Source organism: Callospermophilus lateralis, chromosome 12 (genome assembly GCF_048772815.1).
Source record: "Callospermophilus lateralis isolate mCalLat2 chromosome 12, mCalLat2.hap1, whole genome shotgun sequence".
NCBI classification, from domain to species: domain Eukaryota; kingdom Metazoa; phylum Chordata; class Mammalia; order Rodentia; family Sciuridae; genus Callospermophilus; species Callospermophilus lateralis.
The window spans coordinates 79,600,849-79,626,157 of NC_135316.1; the positions used below are offsets into that span (position 1 = coordinate 79,600,849).

General features: G+C 34.6%; 1 protein-coding gene across 1 annotated transcript in view; it reads left to right on the plus strand.

Annotated features, from left to right (window-relative positions):
* Positions 1–25,309, plus strand: part of Trpc4 (transient receptor potential cation channel subfamily C member 4) — a 148,448-nt gene that overhangs the window by 118,851 nt on the left and 4,288 nt on the right. Inside the window, exons 6-8 of the mRNA XM_076872302.1 lie at positions 6,267–6,580; positions 13,901–14,096; positions 17,405–17,599. Coding sequence (XP_076728417.1) covers positions 6,267–6,580; positions 13,901–14,096; positions 17,405–17,599 — 705 coding nt within the window. The remainder of the gene's footprint in view (positions 1–6,266; positions 6,581–13,900; positions 14,097–17,404; positions 17,600–25,309) is intronic.

A 25,309-nucleotide genomic window follows, 5' to 3' on the forward strand; every position in this document is an offset into this window, starting at 1 on the left:
AATGGAAGGAGACCCTCATTGATATACAAAATTACATATAAGAGAATTTGAGGGGGAAGGGGAAAAAAATAAGGAGAGAAATGAATTACAGTAGATGGGGTAGAGAGAGAAGATGGGAGGGGAGGGGAGGGGGGATAGTAGAGGATAGGAAAGGTAGCAGAATACAACAGGTACTATTATGGCATTATGTAAAAATGTGGATGTGTAACCGATGTGATTCTGCAAACTTTGTAATGTTTTGAATAACCAAAATAAATAAATAAAATACTTTGATTCTTTAGCATTTACAGCTCATGGATTGTGAAATTTTTTTATTAAACATAATTCTAATTATCAAGAGGAAAATTTTTCAATAATTTCCTGTTCTCACTATATATGAAATGTTAGTTAATCAGGAGTTTGTTGATGCCTGGGGACACAATTTTCAATGTTCCTTCAGCTTCATTAGAGCTGGTTAACTCCTAAATAATACCCAGCCCATTTTCCATATAGAACTTGTCACTTAAATATTTATTTCAATCCTTTGAAAAGAATGAGTAAATTTCTATATCTTTTTACTGTGCAATTTAAATATTTTCAAAAATCAGAATTATGAATAAAAGCATTTAACAGAATGGATTTTTAATAACATCATTCTTTTAAATAGTTCTAACTGTATATTTCATTGATTCTTCCTATTTTCAGAGATTAAAAAGGGACAAATATTATTGTTTCCCATCTCGTGAGTGATATAACAAGGCTACTCCTCAAAGTATTGTGCTTTCTAAAATGTTCTTTCGTTCTATGGAAGAGAGCTGAAGAGATTTGAATCCTAGTTGTTTAATTAAGAATGATCTACTAGAAGAAAAAGTCCTTTGACTTCAGATTGCCTTTCACTACATAATTATCTATAGAAAATAAAAAGTTTCCACCTTGAAAATTTACATTAAAATTAATATATGAATTCTATTTGTCCTCATAAATGTGTTAGTCAGCTTTCTATTATTACAATAAATACCAGGAGCAATCAGCTCCTAAAGAGAAAAGGTTTATTTTGGCTCACAGATTTGGAGATTTCAGTCCATGTCTATTGATGGTGCTGTTATATATCATGGCAGGGAGTGTATGGAGGAGCAAACTCTATGAAATGAAAGGAAAGAAGAGACCACAATCTCCTTCAAGGGCATGCCTCTCAGTGACCTGAAATTGCTACTGATCTCTCATTCTACTGGCTCTACCACCTCCCAATAATGCCAGGCTGGAGACCAGTTTTTTAATACATTGGCCTATTGGGAGACATTCCAGATCCAAATGATAGCATAAATATTTTTATAATATATCCCTGTAATTTTATCCATTTTGATTGATTGCTGGGTTTTCATAAGTATGCATTTGATATTATAAGAGAATATGAAGATGAACCAACATATTTTCCCATATTCAAGGAACTCATTGTCTAATATTGTGATTCTATGCAAGGTCTTCATGACTTGGCTCTACCACCTCTCAGGTTCATCTTATGTTTGTAAAGCCTTTGTGTTCCAGGTAAAGCAAGCTACTCTCATTTATACAAGGAAACACCACACTTTGATGTATATCTATGATTCTTCTGCCTACAGTGCTTTTGGAGTTTCTAACATAAAATGCTCTACTAAATGTGGAGCATATGAGAATGCATTAGATGAAGTTCCCTGCAGGAAAAACTGACCAATAACTCCAGGTGACATATCCTATTACATTGATCTACAAAAGGAGCAGTTAGTTCTCTTAGAAAGGAATCTGTATAGAAAGGAAGTATGTGGCAAAGTCACAGTATGTTTGGAGTAGAATGAAAAAACAAATACTTGAGAGGAAAAGGGATACAGGAATTGATGTTTCTAGAAAAGCTAGTGGTGATTGAACAGCTCTTAATTTGTCCCTCAAGATTATTCTACAACATACGGCTACCAGCTCAGGTCCATTTCAAAAGAAAGATTAGCATTACTGGATTCGTGTCTGTCTTCTTCATATATTCTAAATCCATGGCTGTACCTTCCTTTGTTACCACTGCAAACTCTGAAGATAGCGCTTGATACAGAATAGGATTGCAGCGTATATCTGCTGAATGAATAAAAGCTGAGCAGTTGAAATGATCGCAATTTAAATTCATTCTGTGCAAAGGTCCCAGCATTCATAGAAAGGCATTTCAATAAGAATATGTGGCTCATTTGAAGAACTGCTAGCTCTATAATTTTGACCTGGGGTATTACGAACCTAATTGGGGACAGTGGTAGGTCAATTGTAAAAGAAAGTTAGAAAACACATTTCAGAAGCTTTCTGTGACCTGTTCAGAAGTCAGAATGTCATCCGGAAGACAATGCAGTCATTGAAGAATATTAATGATATGGTCTGATTTTCTCCTTGAAGAGGTCATTTTTGAGGAAATAGAGGATTGAAGAGAGAAAGTTTAAGGCCAGGAGAATAATTGGGAGTATTCTATCAGAATAACTGAGAGAGAGAAAGAACTGCTTGAAATCAGTGAGGATATAATGAAGAAAAGAATACGTAGAAGATTTGGATTTAGATACTGGGATTTTGGAAGGGCAGATTTGAGGATGAGCAGGAAATTCTGAACTGGGTGATTTCCTCCTGTTCATTAATTAAGATCAGCAGATATAAAAACAGAAAGTTTGAAGAAAAGGTAATAAGTTCCTTCTATAGTCTATGAGTTTGAGATGCCTCTGATATATATACACACATACATACATGAGCAGAAAAGTTGACTAGACAGTAAAATATAAAATATGTGAGCAGTCAGAGTTGGAGATGTAAAGTTGGGCTCATAACTAAAAGCTGAATCATGAAGCTAGCGTGGTGGCCCATACATCCTATCTCAGTTACCAGGGAGGCTGAGTCAGGAGAATCATTTAAGGCCAGGAGTTTGAGACCATGAATTTAAGAGCAGCCTGGGCTGAGGAGACCCTGTCTAAAAAAGAAAGAGATGGAGATCTGAAATCAAATCAAGGAAAACACCCAGGGAGAGTTGGTGGAATGAGATAAAAAGCAAACTCAACTGTTTAATTTAAGATAGAGGAACCTGCCAACAATCACCAATAAGCACAGAATCAAAGATGCAAATATGAAAAATGAGTATAAATTTTACTTCAAAAACTTCTTAGATAATTAAATAATTATTTAAATAATTAAATAATCAAATAATCAAATTAATTATTAAGTAATTAGATGATTGAATTAATAATTAGATAATAAAAATTATATTTTCCAAGTTAATATTTTAATTCTCCAATAATAGATGGGGAGAAATAAATTTAATGAATAAAGAATTACAATTATTTCATACACATTCAAAGAACATCATGGTTTATAGGAATTTTTTTAAATTTCATAAAACAAAGACTATATTTAAAAACCTGAGAATATATGTGAATGACAGGAGACAAATTTAAAACAAAACTTAATAGAACAAAATCAAGAAGTAATCACTCAATGTTTATATCTCTATTTATCCCTAACAGTTTCTGGATCAGAAAACAGACAAACTATTCACTTACATTATAATATTATCATCAGTTCCCCAATTTCACCACCCCCACCCTGAGGACATGGACAGAGCCAGATGCACTCTGTGCGTACCAGAGTTTTGTACCACCAGAGAGGAAATATGTAATTATGAATCTCAGAATTTATATGATGCAGCTGAGCAAGCTGCCCATCTTTCCCCTAGAGAAGGAGAGAGAAAGACCTTAACTTTCTTAAGTAAATAAATTCTTTTTTGGGAGATGAAGGTCTCTAGATTTATTATCCTGAGAATGTAAGCAGATGGCACCAGAGGAGATATTTCTAAGTCTCTCAGGAAGTCTCTCTGTCTTTAACTTTCAAAAGTTGTTTGCCATTCAAACATCATTTAACTCAGATACCAGGGATGTTTTGCTTAGAAAGCTTTGATTGTGCATATCGTGAACATATTCATATGGCAATGTTCCCCAGCACTTATCAGAAGTGCTAGATTCTGGATTCAACTTGGATAATTATATTGGGGTAAAATCTAGCTTCTTACTATTTATTAAGATTACCTCTTATGATTTTTTTGAGTCCCGACTGAGATAAATCACTAAGAAGGGCTCTATGCACAGTCGATCCACAGAAGAGCTGAACTCTATCACAATGTGATGAGGGATTATACATCTGACTGACTTGAGCTGGTGTGAAATTGTGAAGTCTAGAGCAAGGTACATCTTCCCTGGATTTAAAGAATTCTTAAAATTTTGGAAAAAATATATATATACATACACACACACATACAGTATCCATTCCTAGCTTCCTAAGCCCCTTAATCACTTTCTCTTCTCCTAGGATGCTTTGTGCTGATATTTAGAGAATTTTTATTATAATCAGTTGTACCTGTCCACATCACTGATCTATAAATACTTGATGGGATAAAATGCATATGCAGCATATTGCATTGAATGTTGTGAGAAACTCAAAGAAAATGAATGCATCCTTAAGGATACTTCCTGTTTTATATTTTGTTTCTGTTGAGATATAGTCCTAAGCTATATTAAAAGGTTTAACAAAAAAACAGAATGAACCATTGACATAGTGGAAATTGTTCTCTACTTAAATGTTTATGTCTTTCAAGAGAAAAGTGAAGAAAGAAAGGAGAATGTGATCAATTCCTGTATTTGAATGAAAAGATAGCATACATCATTTAGAGGGGAGCTAAGTAGAAAGAATTAGGTAGTGTTTGGTACCCTGAGCTCACACCCTAGTATATGTTAGATTTATAAGATGAACATCTTAACTGTTGTTGTTTTTTTTTTTTTTGGCATCTCTATCATTAGCTATTTTATGCTGAAGGCATGCATGGGGATATTCAAGACCATTTATCAGGATTTAAAAGTAGAAAATAATTTTCTTCTAGTTCAGACTTAATTGTCTTAAATTATCAGTCCAGCAAAAGCCCAAGAATTGAATAACATCAAGAGCTTAAGATGTGTCCCCTGGCCTAGGGAGAATAAAATAAAATACTATCTATTAGATTCAAGGTGAATTAATTGATTAATAAATGTCAAGATCTTTCCGGTGGATTCATTATGAAAATATTCTGATGGAACTTACATAGAAATAGAACTTCTTATACTATTTTAATGATGTTTATGAAAAAGAGAATTTAATTTTTCAGTTTTAATACCAATTTAATTATAGTTTTATATCTCAATATTTCAAAAGCATATTTGGCTCTTTTAAAGGATACACATTTATCTCAATAATACAGGGGAAGAATTTTGTTGTGCTTTTCATATGATTTAATATCCACAATCATTCAAAACTGGCATTTTAATCTATTGCCTTATGTTTTTAGAAAATTTTCTGGGCAAATTTTAAATTGGCAAAATGGGCCCAGTGGCACACACCTGTTATCCCAGCAGCTGGGGAGGCTGAGAGAGGAGGAATGCAAGTTCAAAATCAGCCTCAGCAAAAGCAAGGCACTAAGCAACTCAGTGAGACCCTGTCTCTAAATTAAATACAAAATAGGGCTGGGGATATGGCTCAGTGGTAGAGTGCCCGAGTTCAACCCCGGATACCCCCCAAAATAAAATAAATAAAATAAATTTTAAATTGGCAAGTATTTTCCTCAAATCACACATTTTATCTAATTACCTAATCTAAGTTCAGAATTTCCTATATATTAAATATTTTTAAATGGCAATTCAATAACCACCAATAGAATTTTAACTTAGGTTGTATTTCCATTTAAGATATTTTAGGCACAAAGCACTGATATTTATCCCCTATTAGACATTACTGTTTCCAAAGCAATAGAGGACTACTACAGTCATTCATTCATATATAATTTGTATCCACATGTATTCCTCTAGAATTGACAGCTATTTCAAATATTACAAGTAAGGTCATTGATTATTTTGTACAAAAGTTAACTTTTTAAAAAAATAATGTAGTTTGGTTTGCTATCTTGATATTGCTGTTTTCCCAATATAAAATCTGATTTTCCCCCTACCTTTTTTCTTTTCTTAAAGTTCCATGGGAAAATTCAAAGACAGCTAGAATTAACGTATTGACAATAATCACAAATGACAAGGACAGACTTAGAAGTCACTTTGGTTAAAACTTATAAATTAATAAACTGTTATTTTTGTGTTGATGGCCATAGAGGACATCAGCTTCCCAGACAATAAGCCATTTGTGCTGGGTCACCTAAAAAACATCCCAGGTCTGAATCTGACGTGTGTTTGTTTTACATCTCCGTATTTCTCTGTTTTCTCCAGTACAGTGCTCTTAACCCACGAGAATCATGGGACATGTGGCATCCCACTCTGGTTGCTGAGGCTTTATTTGCTATTGCAAACATCTTCAGTTCCCTGCGTCTGATCTCACTTTTTACTGCAAATTCTCACCTGGGACCTCTACAAATATCTCTGGGAAGAATGCTCCTGGACATTTTGAAGTTTCTATTCATATACTGCCTTGTGCTGCTAGCATTTGCAAATGGCTTAAATCAGTTGTACTTCTATTATGAAGAAACCAAAGGATTAAGCTGCAAAGGCATACGATGTGAAAAGCAGAATAATGCGTTTTCAACGTAAGTTGGATAGCTGTTTCCATTTCTAGAGTATTGGAAAATCCATGACACAAATTGTTGCAAAAAATGGAGAATGAAAATTATGCATAAAGCAGAAAACAGAATTAACATGGCTTTGAATTGGAATGAATCCTTCTGACATTAAAATTAAAAAAAAAATACCTGGCACATTTATTTTAATCATCTTTTCTTTTAAATGACCTCATAAAGGAAAGTTATATATACTGCTTTAAAATGTGGGATAATTAAAGAATATTATTGACATATTGCAAGTATATTAAATGTAGAATATATGTTAAGTCAATCACAATAGAAAAGACAAGAGTTTTTATGTTTTCTCATGTACTGAAGTCCTTTTGTTTTCTAGTTCCCACACAAAAGATTAAGCATCAAATGCAACGTGGAAAACCCAGATAAACCTAACCATTGTTATTCACATGTCAATCTCCTGCAATTTCCCCAATCAGGTTTGCTGATAGCATAGGCCCCTGAACACAGTGACTCCCTACAGCTTTCACAGAGTACCCCTCTGCTTTTCTGTGCCGTTCCCTTCCCACTTGGATAAAAAGATGGTTAATTATCAGATTGAGAAGCTCGATGCTTTTCCAATACGCGATATTCACTTGCGAACACGGGTATTTCAAACATGACTCTAAAAGTACGACCTTATTCATGGGCTATGATACAACTTTATCTACTGTAAGAGAAGACGGCAGTTTCTCGGTTGGGAAGAAATCAATGGTTTCACATCAACTAAACCACTTACAGCTAAAATGCTCTCATTGGTTTAATCCCACATCTGTTTCATTTTTGATCCTTGATATTTAAAACTCCATTTTAATTAACAAACATCTGTTTTATGTGCACATGAAATTTTAATCTCAGCCTTAGCTACTTCAGCCCCTTTCAGAAATAGATTTGATGCAAACCAGGAATCATAAACAAAGCACAAAATCATCCAGGCTTCCTCTTGTCCCTTCATCCTTTGTCTCCTGACTTGATGCTTCTGCTCTTAAGCAGCAGTTCCTCCCCAGCCAGCTCATTCAGCACTGTCGTCACCCTTTTCGTGCTCTTTTTCGGGAAGGAGGGATGAAAGGAAACCTCTTGTAGTAATGTCCTTGTTCCTTATAACCCTGGATGGCATCTTGGTTTCCAAGTTTGAACTTACCTTTCTTCCTTCATTTGTGGACCTTGATTTGCTAATTTGTCTAGGACAACTAGGACTAGAGGTTTACAATGGTCAGATTCCATCCACCTCTGTCTTCATCAATGAGAATTATACCTCTAACCTTTATGGATACACATTTGGCTGGTCTCCTGAATTTCTCATGGAAAGCACTTTTGCATGTTCCCTCTTTCACAACTCTGTTACTTTGTTCTGCGTATCTCAACCAAAACTATTTTCTAAGACCTCCCCATATATATATCTGTTGTCATATCCTTTTGATTCCATGATTTGTCTACCAGAAGGAGCTCCCACCCAACACCTACACCTGTGTTACCTGCTCAGTTCTCTTTACTTCAGAGAAATGATCTAGTTTCAAGAGCAAGTCCTGCTCAACTATCTGCTCCCTCCGCAAACAGCAATGATAAACCTAGCACTGTTCTGATGTATAATACCCTAAAATCCCAGGAAGCCCCTTGCTCTTATTATTGGTTTCTTGGTAAATAACTTCACATTACAAACTATTTATAATATCAATATAAGAAGGTTGTGGCTAGACAAAGCTGATGCAAATATTTAATATAAATTGTAATACAAAAATAAATTTGTTGGTTGTTTAGATTATATATCATTTTAGTTTATCTATACCAATGGTTTCTTCCATTATCATGAACAATAACAGATAAATTGTATATCTCAAATATTATATGCCCAAATCATTCACCCCAAATAAATCAAGTGTTTTATCTAAATTATTTTTTTAGATAATGGAACATAGTATCCCAAGCAAAAATTTATTTTTTCTCAAAGATATTCATGAACTTACATATATGCGTGCATGTGTGTGTGTATATGTGTATGTACATATTTATATTTAAAACTCCCTGTATTATTAACAGAATTCACTAGGCCTAAGTTTCCTCTCCTTTGATGACATTTTTCAGCACAATTGATGTCAATCATAGTGATACCCTCAAGGTTTCTGCTGTGCATCTTGTTTCTATACTTTTGCTGATCTTCAATTTTCCTTTTATAATTTTGTATCTACCATTAAATTCAGGCTGTTTTATACTAGACATAATTTTGGAAATCTTATTCTATATAAGTTTTAAAAAACATAATTCATGTCAGTAACCTAAAACATCATCTACAATGTCATGTAATGCCATAGAAAATGGTAGCCACATTTCTTCTTTTCCTTATCATTGGTTGGAGGGTATTATCTTTCATTTATTTCATAAGGTTCCTACCCCTTCCAGTCAGGGTATAAACATATGCTGGAACTTTGAACACTGTATTTCCCATTAGCTGTCACTCCTGTCTCTCTCCCACATGTCATCTAAGGTACCCTAAGAAGATATCTTCTTTTCTCCCTCTCACTTATTCTTCATCCAATTGCAATTTGGCTTATGTCTTTTTCACTCTTCTAAAACCATTCTAGAGCATATCTTCTAAGGTCTTCTTGTCACCATTGCTGGTAGACATCAATCTCAGTGGGTCTCCTTAATTTTCCCCTATTTAGCATTTCCATTTATTCGAAATCTTGTCCTCCTTTTACTTTTATATTAACAATTTTCCACTTTGCATTTCACTTTTCTAATTTTTTTTTTTATTTTTCTCCAAAACTATATTTCAGTTGCTGTCTTCGAATAGTGGTCTTCCTTAGGATATTAACCTCAGATACTCCTAAGAGTGTCCCTTTGAAAACTCATCTATGCTTATGGATTTGGCCCAATAAGTCTGTAACAGGTGGTTTCCATATTCATGTGATCAGCACAGATTCCTGTTCCCATTCTTTACAGTGTTTTCAACTGTCTGTTGGACACCTTGCCATACATGTCTCCTGAAGAAAACTAAACATCAGCTGCAAGAACTCACCAGTCTCTCCCAAATTTCTCTCCAACTCCCTTTCTTAGTCAGTGTTACCACATTCCACCAAGAAACTGAAATGAAAATTTTGTGTTTTATACTAGATCTTTTCTTCCTCTATCCCTTCCACAGGTAGTCAGTTATTAAACGATTATTCTGCTCTTTAGTGTCTTGGCACTAAAGCTCATGACCAAGTCCAACTCCCCCTTCCTCTGGGTTCTGCCTTTTCTCCTATGTCTTCCATCCTGCTTCTTGAATGACCTTTCTAAACCCAAACCAGAGGCTCCCCTATGCAAGGTATCAGTATGGTTTCCCGTTTCATACTACATGAAGCCACATCCCTTAGTGTGACATAGTAGGTCCTTCAGTGATATGCTCCATGTTTCCTTTCTTTGTCTCACCTTTCTTAATTCCCAAATGACACCTTACTCTTCAACTTTGCCAGTTTATAAATCCCCCAGTACATCATATTCTTTCCTCATCCCAGACATGCTCTTGTATTGCTCTCTAGCTTGGGAAAATTTTACTCTTTTGTTCAAATTCTATATCAAATAGACCTTTCCCAGGATGCCTTTCTTGATCTCCTACTGGCTGTGAGCCCCCAGTGGACATAGACTATCATCTGTATCTTCTGTGTCTCTCTCTGCATGTTCCCCCCAGCAAATGGCTCCTTCCTCCCCATCCTTTAATGCTTCCAGGTAGTTTTCTCATTAACATGAGAAGAGCTACAAGTCATCAAAAGACAAACTTTTGAGTCATTAAAATTATGCTATATACACTTAAGCTTATTGTCCCTGGTAAGGGACTTTCTTACTAAAAGAAAGTCCTAGACTTTGTGACAAATATTAACACATTAAGAAAAATACTGTGTTGGAGTCAAAATCCTAATAGTTGGAACTGGCCAATTGGGGTCACACTTGACTTGTTTCTGTATCACAGGTTTTTTTGGGGTTGAAAATAAAGATAAAATATTCAGATGAGTGTTATATTAATTTATATTTGCTCATCATTTTAGTCTCACGGGACAGAGGAAAACCTGGGCTGTGGAATACATTACCTTTTTACTTGTTGTCTTTCTCTTGTTGTAAATATTTAAGCAGGGAACAAGCAAATGTTGAAATGTAGCAATTCAGAAATATCTTCAAAGGGCAAGAGATAAAATTTTGTATTAGGAAAGCAGAGTCTTAACCCATACAAAGTGAGTCTTCAATTTAGCGTTCAACCAGATTTTGTGCTGTGTCAATTAAGTTGTGGCACTGTCTTGGGAAATTGCAGTCCTGCTCGCCCCACAGAACAAGGAAAATATTAGTCATATAAAGGCATTCTGAGATGTGATGAAACTAATGACTCTTAAATTTATGGGCAATGTTGGTCTCAATAGGTTTGAGAATCACTAATGATCAAAACATCTCTGAAAGTACTGGCTTTGAAATGTTAATCTAGATTTATTTTTTTAAGTTCCTCTAATAAAAGAAATAGTCATTTAGAAACACCTTAACACCAGGGTCTTAAATTCATCTGAAAAGTAAATGTTTGTCTGAGGTGAAACTATTCTATAAATCTCACCAGAGATTCATTATACTGAAAGAAGGAAAATAAAAAGAAAGAATAAAATTGATAGTTAATAACAAAATGTAATTTTACTTTGAATTTCCCATTTTTAAGTTCTAGTTGTAATACAAATTTTATAAAAGGTGTTACTAATGATCTCTAAGAACTAGTAGTTCTTATTTAGACAGAAGCAAATAAGTAATATTAAGCCATATGAACCCATTTTATTCCGAATCATTGTCCTGCTTAGAAAAGTTGAAAAAACAAATATTATGAATTTATGTGTAAACACTTAATATAATTTATTACATAATTTTTGCCATTTAACTTGTAACTTTCCTTAAATTGCTATTCATGCAGTTGAATTATGTTTTTTATATTCATAGTTAAAATACATACTATTTGGAATGATTATAGTTATTTCATATTCACTCCAAAGGATATCTGAAGGTTAATAAATATAAAGAACTTACGAGTTTGTGTCAAATTTACTTTTTCTTAGGAAATTTCAAAGAATAAATTTGAGTGGACTTTGTATAGGTCAATGAATTAGATTTAACTCTCCTCAATATTATTAGAAAGTGATATCTGGGTTGTCTTTAAACAATTTATCATTATCTCCTTATAAACAGGGTACAACATTCCTTGGTAGGACTAAAATTGATCATTGTTACTTTATAATAATGTGTTAAATTATTTACCAGCTCTAGAAAAATTAAGTTTCAAGTTATATTCCATGCTTTTATAATTATGTCAAAATAAACCCCAATATTAATATAACTAAAGTAAAAATGCAACAAAAGAACAAATAAATGTTTTAGAAATTTAGGATCATGTCCTAAATTAATTACTCAATTAAAATGTAAAATTGATTACTTTAAAAAAATAGTAAATTTAGGGGGAAAACATTCCTAAATGCCAATTCAGACATATTTTATTAGATTCTCTTACTTACAATGGACCAGATATTTATGGCTTATTCCAAGTAAGAGGAATTTTGTCACAAAAATCATGCACAGAATTATAGCCCTTTGCTCTTCTGAGAAAGGGATGATTTAGTAAGGGAAGAAGTTGGAGAAAGACCTACTGGCTTCAGGAAGAGAAGGAGTTGACACAGAGCCAGGCTAAGGAATTTTTACACTATGTATCAGGGTAACGTGATTCACCTACTCCACATGTCTCCACCTCAGTGTTTAATTATTGCTCACTTTATTCATCCTCAAGTCTCTACCTCTTTATTTGTACTGTCTGGAACTTTCAGCATCTTTTCATTCCAATATCCCTGACTTCATCATAAATGTTGTCATCTCAGCCCCTTTTTGTCAACTACCTCATTATCTTGATATTTCTAAGATAAACTTTCCTGGAGAGGAAATCTGATCATTTTCACCTGAGCTCCATCTGTAAGCCACTGGCTTCAGGTAAATTGTCCTTCTTTGGGTCTCTTGACCATGGCTGATCTAATCCCTGAGGCCTTAGGTGAGAAGCTCCAGAGACTCACATAAAGACTACCATGGCATGAAAGGGTATACAGGGAACTATACCCTTGGCTAGGAGCCACCAGAACACAGGATTGGCGTGGTCCCACGATGTGATGCCCATCTAATGCTAAACTCCTTAAGGCTGAAATCTTCTCTGTCACCAGGCCTGGTATAAGAAGGTTTCTGGTTTTGATTTCACAATATAATTTTAAAATAGTCTATTGAAAATCATTTCCAAAGAGTATTAAAGCACTGCTATCTTTTTGTTATAGTATGTTAATGTACCATAATAATCTCATTGAAAGAAACAATTATCCATTTGCATTCAGATATTCCTCAAATTATTCCATTTTTCAAACTAAGTTAAGAAAGATTTACTCTCAATAAAATCACCAGAGTTTATTCATTACTGGATTAAATAAAATGGGACTTGAATTATAAAAAAAAAATCAAATCAAATTTTGTTATCCAAGCATTCTGAGACTCTTCGCCATTTTATGTGAGTACAATTTTAATTGTAAACCTGGAAATCTTTAACAATGAATAGTGTTTTTCATTCTCCTACAATGAAGAGCAAAGTCAGATTTTAAAAAAAAACACTGACTTTTTTTTTTTAAAGCCTAAGCTTTAAAAATAGATCATTTATTCACTATTCCTCAGTGGCCTAGGACAAGGGTTGACAAACTTTATATGACAATAGATATTTCATAAACTTTCTAGATAATAAATATTTTAAGCTTTGTGAGCCATATTTTCTCTGATGCAACTATCTATTTCTGCCATTTTGGTTAGTACAAAATAAACCATAGACAATACATAAAGGAATGAGAGTGATAATATTTCATAAAATTTTACTTATGAATATTAAAATGTAAATGTTGTATAATTTCCATATGTCACAAAATATGGAAATTCTTTTGGTCCCCCCCTCCAACCATTTATGCAAATAAAAGCCATTCTTCTTCCAGTTGTCATGCAAAAATAGTATATGGTTCTTTTCTACACCCAGTGCCTTAGGAAATTAAATACAGCTTTCAATGCAGTAGGAAAATTAAGTATATCATTTGTACTAACTTGGTTTAAATAATTTTCTTTACTTTTAGTAAGTTTAATTTTAAAATTGTCTTAAAAATCATTTTGCTATAATATGTATTTGAAATTAACCAAATATATATAATAATACCAAATTCTATTGCTATACCTTATCCTTTAATGGTTTAATATAGCTTTGATGTTATTTGATCTTTATTCCAGGTTATTTGAGACACTTCAGTCCTTGTTTTGGTCAATATTTGGGCTCATCAATTTATATGTGACCAATGTCAAAGCACAGCATGAATTTACTGAGTTTGTTGGTGCCACCATGTTTGGGACATACAATGTCATCTCTCTGGTTGTCCTTCTCAACATGTTAATAGCTATGATGAATAATTCTTACCAACTTATTGCTGTAAGTTAACTGGCTTTATTTTAATTCACTTTATCTACAAATGTGTTTTTCCCTAGGTATACTATGTCTAATTATTATAGTAATAAAATTTGTAATTGGCTATTGGTAAGACAGATAAGAATGACTGTAATTTCAAATTTCTGAGCAGTGTTATATAACATGTGGTCATATATTTATATAGTTTTGTCATATTACACATGATTATACAAATAGACTAAATATAAATTTTCAGGCAATTATTAACTATGGTGAATAGTAGTTGAGGAATGACTTATAACAAACAACTCATGTTTATACAATGCCTATTGGGTTTTGCAATATCTTTATCCATTTACTTGTAATCGTGAAATCTGCTGGCAAACCTGCAATATGTGTTTATTTGAAGCTCTGGAATCAAGACAACTTAGTTTAATTTATTTACTCATTGATTTAACAAGTTCTCTTTGAGTACATCTATGGCCAGGTACTGTTCTAGAAACTAGAAACACTTCAATGAATGAAAAGGATAAAGCCCTTTATCCAGTTGAACTTAGTGATCTATGTCTATGATGAATAGCTACAGTCACAAAACAAACTCATACAGGAATGAAATATATTTCTGAAATCTTTCATATTTATACCTTAGAGAAGTAGCATTTTATAAGCATAATTATAGGTTGTCCAGTATTCCCATTAATAACTGTAATTACATTGTATCTTTGAATCTATGGTTAAAGCTTTGAAGTGTCATGAATTTTTTTTGTCAAGCATCACTCCAAATTTTACTGAAACTGTCTTTATGGAAGCAATTTTTCCTGTAAGACACCTGACATTGATTTTTTAAAATGATGCATAAAACAGAATACATTATTTTTATTTACTGTTTCATAAACTAAAGGATTCACAATATATAATAATTAATTATTAATAATGCATAAGGATTTGGAGGTAAATATCTGAATGTGTAAATTATATAGAGAGCTTCTCTTAAACATCTTACAATCTGAAAATTTTGTCAATAATCTCCATATATTTCGTTAAGTTCTGTTTTCCTCCAGTCAATACATTTTCGAAATGTAGATTCTATTTCCCAGTACAACAACAAAAACAAATTAGAAAACATCTAATTATCAAGCTAGATACAGAGAAGCTGCCAAAAGTTTAATCCTGTTAAAACATTAAATATCCCAATCTCATCACTATCCAAGAGTAGTATGACATTTTCTTATTGCTTCTTTGTGGGGCATATTTTTCTAGATAACTGTATTACAGAGATGAAAATTATTTTTAGAATTAGTTTTATTTATCCCAAATCCAAAGGCTATGGTGAAGAGAGAAGACCCCAAGAACCTGAGACAGGTGTACCTCCCAACATCCTGTGTGTGAAACCTCTTTGGGGCAAGGGTGCATCAAGCATTTGACTAACCTGTCCCAGTATAGCAGAATGTACTCTGAAGAATTTCTCTTTTTGTCCTGATACCACTATCTCAGGGCCACTGGGTAAAACATGTAAAGAAAGAACACTTTAACAGTGGCAAGGCAGAAGCAATCATGCAGGCCACAAGTAAAGCCTTCTTCCCATTCATGAACTTTTTCATTAATCACATATTTATTGGGCACCAAGAATGAGCCTACATGTGCTTGATTTTGGCACATGAAGAATTTTAAAATTCTCTTCTCTCGAGAAAACATTAATGTTGTAGATGGAACAAAAAAAAAATCAACAGTTTCAATATTGAAAAGAGAAATTTGAGAATGCTAGGAAAATGCAGAAGAAAGGATCTTGACTTGGGTTGGAAATAGGAGGCTGCTGAAGAGTGATGGAAGTGAGGGCAGGATTCCCAGGAGAGTTTTAAGGTTGAGTCAGAATTGAAAGTGAGTAGAGGAAGGTGGGTTTAGTCATCACCAGCTTAGAACTTTTCGGCTCAGATTTTCCAAACACTATAGACCAAGTTAGAGACTCTCTCAGAATCCCAAACCATGAAGGATTGCTAGTGGTAGCAATAAGAGAACATAATGATGTAAGGACAAACTTTCATGTATAGTTCCCTGAGCACCAATGAATCCAAGGAGCTACTTCTAGCTGACATGTTATCTAAGGAACTGCCTTTTATTCCCCTGAGCCAGTTCTGTGGTATCTCCCTCTCTGTAACTGCAGCAAAAAATACATGTCTCTTCAGGCAGAATCTGTAAGTGTGTTCCAAAGAAAGGGAGAAGGAAGAAATAAAGCAGGAGACAGACGGGGTAAGGGGGTAAGGGGAAATACAGCTTCTATATTTCTGTCAACCACTCATCTGTGCAATCTACCACTCAGTAACACGAAGGCCTCCGTCTTCGAGGTATGGTGATTAGTGTCAAAGCCCAAGCTGTCCATTGTCTGGAGTAAAACCCCCACTGTGCAGAGTGGACATACATACTTCATATGCATTCATCAGCACACAGCAATGTAGACATATTAGAATGAAGCATACATAGTCTAAGACTATTCATCTATTCTAAAACTGAGTTCTGCTTTACAAGATTAATTTCTTACAATGAGCTATTTTGAATTCTTGAATGCATTTATGCCTGGTTTCTACCACCTCCTACTTCCCAGATTCTCTGCTTTAATCAGATTATGGTTAATTTAGGAAGAGACTGGTTGCCCTATATCTAATTGCCACAAATGTTCCAGAGTGTTCTCAGGAGGTTAATCAAGTGGAGTGTGTACTAAAAAAATGAGAGGGAGACAACACCTGGCTATGGGAAACTACTAGCCAGGCATTTGGCTGAGGCAATGTCAGGCTCATAGGTTTAGTGCTGTGTCAGAGAGTCTCTATGCCACCTCTGTTAGAGGAACTTCCCTGGGAGTTGATGTCTGTTGCCTGAAAATGGACAAGAGCTATTCACAAGGGAGCATGTCCAGTAAGAACTTTCTTGGCAGCACCAAAGGCTGAGCTATGATCAGCTAAGAAGGTGGCCTTCACCAGGCAGAGGTGCAAGGCCTTGGGTAAGACATAACACACTATTTCTGGTCAGAATCTAATGTAAATCTACAGGGTATGAGATGCACAATCATCTTCAAGTCATAACTCATCACTGCAGCCTCTTCAGTATGTCATTATTGTAGATGTCAGTTTCACTGAAGAAGGAAGGATGAACAGAGACATGAGAGCTATGACTCCTTACAGGGTGAGCCAGCGTCTGAGATGTTTAGATTACTGTCTCTGGGAGTTAGCAGTGTTTTTTAAAAAATGATTTAATTAATGTTCTAAGAACCACTCAAAGCCAGATTCTCCCACTTTAGTAATGAAGAGAACTGTTAGCAGTTGTCATATTCTCCTGTTCAGGACCATGCAGATATAGAATGGAAATTTGCTAGAACAAAGCTTTGGATGAGTTACTTTGAAGAAGGAGGTACTCTGCCTACTCCTTTCAATGTCATCCCAAGCCCCAAGTCCCTCTGGTACCTGATCAAATGGATATGGACACACCTATGCAAGAAAAAGATGAGAAGAAAGCCAGAAAGTTTTGGAACAATAGGGGTAAGAACACAGCATGTTAGTATTACTTTTTTTTTTAACTGTGTATTTAAATACAGTTGTATTCTTCATTGAATATTGTCAGTTCTTGTTGCCTTTTTGTTCTGAATGATTGCATGTCACAAACATTAATTGCACGTGTACTATGTCTAAGACACTGAGTAAGTAGGACTTTTTCACAAGTTCATTTCCTACATCTAAGGCAGTTTTTGCTATTTGAATTGGATCCAGTTCCTTCACATAGGAGTCATCAATGCTACTAGGCAAAGCCTGCAAAACCAGCACATTCTCTCCTAGTATCTTGGTTTCTAGCTCTTTTCAAAATTATGACAGCAGGTCATTTGTGACTTTGCTTTATCATGTTTTTTTCTCTCTCTGAATTATAAGCTCCATGAGGTAAAGATACCTGTTTTGGTTACTGCATATAAGGTTCCATCTGTTATGAAACCTAGTGTCTAATATAAAGTTCTACACAGAGAATAAAATACTCTTGATAAAATGCCCAATGAAATGATTGAATGCATATGATCACTTAAACATGCTCTTCCAACTGCCAGCTGTGATATCAAAATGTTTATCATGTTGCTTCTACTCTTTATCATATTAGATGCCAAGATGCTATATTTAAAAAAAAAATCAATGAAGACTGCTCAGAGCCATGTTTTATCAATGCTGGCAGATTATATTTCCTTTGGAACTTTCTTTCATATTGGAAAGCAAAAATTGAAACAATTTCAGTAGAAAATACATATACTATATGTTTATTCCAGTTAATGCATTGACATGGGGCAAGTAATTCTCCATTCCTTTCTCACTTTGTTTCCTAATATTCAAAATTCTTACAATACCATTTTTTGGGAAAAGCATGGAAATATTCATTAGTTAATTTGATCATCTCAGTGAAATTGCTTTGGAAATATTTTGCAATGCCTTTATACTAGAATCACCAAGTAATATTAGATATTTAGTCAAAAATTTTAAAAAATGTCAATTTGGTTTCAGTTTTATTTCACATAACCGATGGCGACTAGTCATGCTCTAAACTATCCTCCTCGTTCTTTAGTTATCACTCGTCAGGCATTGTTATTAACTCCAAATGGGGCTTTCTCCTGCTGAAAGTGGCATGCATTTGCCCGTCATCTCAGTAACGATTCTAATTATAAAGAGAAGGGTTGGCAAGTCAGTATTTCAAAAAAAGATGAACTTTGGAGACACAGTTGTGTGTTCTCTTATAAACTGTTACACATTATCTTATCAAATAAGGTAAACATATTTGATATGAGCAACCATAGTCAGATATAATGAAGATTTAGGCTATAACTCTCATACTCATTTATGGGTTTTATTACTGGCTGAGAAAGGAGTGATTTTACTTTGCTCGAAATGTTTGTCTGTTAAAATAAGTTAGATTATTTAAAAATAGTTATAGAATAAAAGTATTAGGCAGAATAAGCTTTATTAGGTTTAATAGTCAATTATGGTATGTAACTTGGATAGAAATTAGAGAGTGGAAGGAAGCACAGAGACATTGCTTCCATCCTGAGAATGTCAGTTCTAACGTGGGAGATACAGAAGTGAAGACATATTGGTATAAGGTACAGCATATGATATATTTAACATTTTGGTATAGCCACACACAACGTGCTATGAGAAAAACGTGGGAAATAATCAATATCAATAATCTTAATAATCAATAATCAAAATGTTTCAGGGAAACCAAACTCCAGCATATTCTCCTTTCCAGATCAAATTCCACTTGTCCTTTTCCCAACTTATTCTTAAATTCAGAAGTATTTTTTATAATCAATCCCTGAAAAATTATTAGTGATCAATGCTGTCTTTTTTTTAAAAAATATATTTTTTGTAGTTGTAGATGGATACAATACTTTTATTTTATTTATTTTTCTTTATACCATCCTAAGGATCAAACCCAGGGCCTCATATGTGCTAGGCAAGCACTAGCCACAACCCCAGCCCCTCAAAACTGTCTGAACATATTACCTTTAGCAAGAGCATTTGGATTTTAAAATTAATAAAGCCGAGCCAACAAAGAAATTTCTCTTTCATATTATAGTTTGATGTAACAATAAAGGGAAATTTACGTTTTAAGAAACTTGTAACAGAATACCAGGTCCTAGCCAGGCATGGTGGCACACACCTATAATCCCATCTACTAGGGAGGGAGGCTGAGGCAGAACAATCACTAGTTGGGGCATAGCCTGGACAACTTTGATACCCTGTCTCAAGTATAAAAAATAAAAAAGGACTGTAAATACAGCTCAGTGGTAAATTACTCCTGGGTTCAATCCCAAGTAAAACACACACACACACACACACACACACACACACACACACAAAGACACAAGGCCCTCCTTTAATGGTTTAGGAGATCCATCTGTCCTGCCTACAGAACGAATGGAGAGCCATTTCAGAAACTGCCTTCCAACCATCCCCCAACCCTCTTATTGTTGATTGGTTCTTAGGAATATGTTGCCATCATTTTTTAAATGCAAAGAGGAACCTTCAGTTCAACTGCCCTTTCTATTAAAGGAATGATTCACACTTTTCAGAGGGAGAGAATAAGTGGCATAAATTAAAGAGCTTTCTTTTCTATATAGTACTGTTCTTGAAACACAAATTTATTTTTTTGATTCTGTATTTCCAACTTTGATTCTTTTGCTCTGATCTAAGGCACAATAAGATAATTCAAAGTTAATTATGACTGCAAACCATTCCTTTCTTCCTTTGCCATGTACATTTTACTAACCTTTAACATTGGATGTTTTTATGCCTTGGAAATTTATGCCAAACTAAATAAGTGTTCTGAATCATGTTTCCCTTTCCTTCTCTTCCCAGCCTCAATCCTGCCTCTTTTCCTCCAGACTGGGGCCTAGGATGAGTATCATCCTCATCAAACCCAATATTGTTTAAATTTACTTTTCTCTGGACCTCATTTTCAGGAAGAGGACATAATATTTTTGTTTACATACACATTGTTGAGTTTTACCTATTTATTATTTATATAAAAATAAATATTATGCATCCTTTGTAAATAAGGTACTGCTTACAAAAATAAAATAAATATAATAAGGTTATAATACTAATATAGGAGTTAAATGGGAAAATAATGTCAAAAAGTAATTGATTCTGCTCTAAATTCATTTAAATTCCATTAAACCTCTTGATAGTTTGTTGTGTAGACATATGAAGACAAACAGACACACATACTATTTAATTAAAGATGACACAGATATACCAAAGACAGTCATTTTGTAAAACCACAGTATGGCTTAAAACATTACACTCCAAAGGGAACTTAGGTATCATTTAGTTCCATTATTTTGTTTAATGGAGAATTTTTTGCATGGTTTTTAGGGGGTTCTATAGGGACAGACCTGGGGAGAAACGCTGGCCCCCAGTTCATTGCCCTCTCTTGTTTCCCTAAAATGCCTAATGAACAATGAACGTGCAACTGAACTTTCCTTGTTGTAATTTTTCTCAACAGCTTCTGCAGATCCTCTCATTGTGTTCAGCTACTTCTTATATTCCTATATTCCAAAGCCTTGGGCTAGCAGGCTGACTTGCTTTCTGCACTCTTTCACCCCACAATGTCCTTATATTGATGCCACATTTTTGAAAGAGAAAATTGAAGTTCAACTGGAGGTTATTACATTCTTCAAGGCATTTTCTGTAACCTTCCCATTTGTGGTTCACTTACTGATGCTTGTCACCTACCAGCTGCCTGAATGTCACACTGCTGGTCATTGCATTTAAGTTCCCAAGAAGAGCTTGAAACTAGAGACCTTCAGGGTTACTGCCTTGGCCACTCTCCAGAAGCCCATTATTGGTGATCCTATCTTGCAATTATTTATGGTTTCCTGTAACACTGATGCAACAAGCCCTGAAAACTTAAACATTTATATATATAAACACATATAAAAGTTAAATATATATATATATATATATTTAACTTGGACTCCCTTAGGGTGATCAGCAGTTCCCAGTAAATTAATTGTTCACTCAAGTGCTTTATGCAGGAAAGCATAAGTGAAGCAGAAATGCTTTATTGTTGAGAAAAACATCTAAGAAAGGAAACAATTGCATAGCAATATAGCTTGTTTCTGGTCAATCATGAAAATCCACCAAAGGGGCAGCCTAGTGAGAGTACAATAACCAAATAAAAAACACTTTCTAACTTCTGATTTTTCGTACTACCTCTTATCAATTTTCTGCTTAAAACTCTTCATAGTACTAAAACACTGATTCTCAAACTAAAATCATTCAGAATCTCCATTCTAACAAGCACTTCCAGCTTGAAACTTTAATTAAAATTCCTATTAAAGAATGCATTAGGATCTATCTCAAATTTTTAAGCTCAAAACCAGCCTTTGTGCTTGTTGCTCAAAAGGTCCAGATCCATTTAATTAATGTACAAAGATGCTAATGTGATACTTCCCCAAAGCACTTAATTAATACAAAACATTCTTTAATGCCACAGACCAGAGTTCTAAATGGAATGCTTAACTTAATAGGGCAACGTGCTAAACCAAAACCAAACTAGGCTTTTAGATAAAATCTTAAGAAAATTATTTTTAAATTCCTCAGTTTTATGTTTTCTACTTTCCTTTTTTTTTTCTCAAGTGCATAGTAAGAAGAACATGAGACATTGTCATGGGTCACTAATCATCATTCAGCCCTGGGATAGAGGTGGGATACTCCAACTTAGCTGGCTGTCACAGAAATGTGCTCAATTAAGTTGGTGTGAGGGAATAAGAAATTGTGAAAGCATCCACATCACCTACTACCCCAAAAGGAAGAATGCTAATAATATGTGCCTCTCAGACTTCATTTTTAGTGGTAATTTGTCAAAATATATAGTTCCTTAGTCTCCAGGACTCTCAGTAGGCCTAACTACAAATCTTACAGATATGACAGTATTCATCCATGTGTAACTCTGTGTCCCTGAGTTACTGCCTTAAGATTTATAGCAGAGCTTTCTGATTTAACTTTCTTTTCCAAATGGGGATGGATGAGAATTAATTGCTTGGTATTCTTGGTATTTCAAAAGTGAGAGTCTCAATATTTGGTTTGATGATACAACATTGTTTATTTTTTATACGCTCAGAAAGTGTATTTATAAAGAACAATCTGTGGATCTGTCTCTAAAGGAGGATAATGCAAGCTTGGGGAAAGGGATCCCATCCTGAAATGGCCCTTTGCTTTTGATTCTTCTTTAACGAAAAAGAAGACAACAGGCTGAATCCTTTAAGGAATTCACTGAGCAAAGCAAAGACTAAAAGGCATAATTCATGGTCTGAAAATCAGTGATAGGAAAAAACAGAGTGGAAATGAGAGAAAATGACACTGAAAATTGACCGCAGGGAACTAGCTATGTGCAGAGAACCTGACATCCCACACAGTGGACCTGGAGAGAAATGGAGTTAAAAAGTCAAAAAATGTCACAGCTGATTCTCCAGAGCCTTCTCTTTCCTAGCTGCAAATACTCCCAGTGTTAAAGCAACCTGACACTTGAATTGAAACCGGGCATTCCTCCCAGCCGTAAAGGCTTCTCACTACTTGATCTTTTCCTTCACCATTAGTTCTGATCCAAATGCCAAATGCCATTGTCTTGTCCTAACAAATCAGGAGGAACCTGTAATCTTTGGTTTATGCTAATATGACTCTCAGGTATGCCCTCAGCACCTGTCTTAAAAGCCATTCTCACAAGGAATATTCTGTACCCAGGCTAATGACTTCTGATATAATTTATAAAGGAAGTGACAACTCAGACTGCACTTCTTCCAAATTATTTTTCCTAGACACACTGCTACAGAAGGAATTGTGGTTGACTTTCATTGTCTTAAACACACAACTGTAGTGGATGCAATTTTTTAAAAAAAGGCTACAAAAGGCAACTCCCAAAATTCCCAACATGGCAATGGCTTGAAACAAAACTAATTAATTACCCTTTACCTATATAAATATTTTAATGAAATGTACCTTATTGTACCTTATTGTGCCGCAGCCCGGCTGGCTGGAGCAAAATAACTGGGGGTGGGGGGTGGGGGGGTGGGGGGGTGTTGACGAACAACTTGTGTAGATTGAAACAGCAGGAGTAGGAGCCGTTTATTGTAGGACAGGAGGAGTATTTATACATTCCACACACAGCTTATCTAATTAACATAAACTCCATACAGCAGCCAACCAATAAGGAATATAAATAAATAAATATATATATATATATATATATATATATATATATATATATATATACATGTTAACTCCCCAACAGCATCTAATCACATTTCAAATAGCAGAAAACATTGCACCCCTAGGATGCTGCATAGCATGTCTTAACATGTCTCTCTAGCTCTGGCATATTTGCTCACCCCATTCCAACTTTCCAGACACCTGTGTATCTCTACCTATCAAAGACCTATGCTTCGTGTCGAATTCAGAACCCCATTCCTGTGAAAACTGTTGCCAAATCTAATTCTTTCTTTAGCAAAATATCACCTCTTCCTCCCTGTGGTCAAATAACACTCACATTTCTCACCATGTTTAATGCTATATTCTGCCTTCATCTGTAGTCATTCCTGTTCTTGGCATTCCATGTTAGAAACTGCAGGTGATTTAAATGTGTTTTATTTAAGCCATTTAAGTGTGTTTTATTGCTCTCAGGTTTCTTGCATGTGAACATGTGATCATTTAAGTATATCTTAAATTGGCTCTGCAAGCTAAGATAGATGCTATAAAAACAAAGGAAAACTCACAGAGGTCATGGGAAGATGTCCATATTTTCAGACTCCCCTAAAAGATGTCTCTCTTCTGGATTTGTGTTACATCTATCCAAATGTACAAGAATCCACTGACTATATTACTTAAATGCAAATTTTCTACTTCTGAACTCCTTTACTGCCAAGGACAAAGGTTTCCAACCATTTAACTGAGGGAAAGGCTTCCACAAACATGAAATGCCATGAAAAATCTCACAAAGAGAGACAATTATATTTTAACTACATTATTTTATTTCCTTAGAGATAATACTGATATTTGTCAGACTGTACAGTTTTGTGATTTAAGAATATTTTTACAATATTCTTAAATATTCCAATTAAGATTATCAGTTGGAAAGTAAGAGAGCAGAAAGAGGATGGAAACTCACATTAGTGCTAAATGCCTTAACTCTCTTATTTAGTCATTGGAATTATCCACTGAGTTTACTTTCACCTTGCAACCTCAGAGATAACTTTTCTATTCAGGCCCAGTCAGCTTCAGACACAGATAAGTCCCTAAGTCCTTGTTCCTAATATCACACCTCACAACCTCTCAGAAAGTAAGAAAGCAGACCCAGGTAAACACATAGTAACTAGAGAAAGGAGGTTAAAAAGATAAGGAATACATGATATGCATAGTGTAGTGTTCACCAATTGATGGGTAGATTGCCTTCATTTTTTTGGTTTTAATGTTGAGGAGTTGGTTAATTTCATTCAGTCCTATTTACCTAGCTAGGATTTGAAGTTCAGTTGGCTGATATTATCCCATAAGACCAAAAATAGTTTCTTATCATCACCATGTAGATGTAGAAAATACCCAAATTGCAAAAGTCATTACCTGTATTAACTTAGCCTTAAGCCTGGGCTATGGAAATTAACTCCTAAAAGTTATCATGGCAAACTTTTTCTATGTTGTTTTCTCTTTCTAGAAAACTGT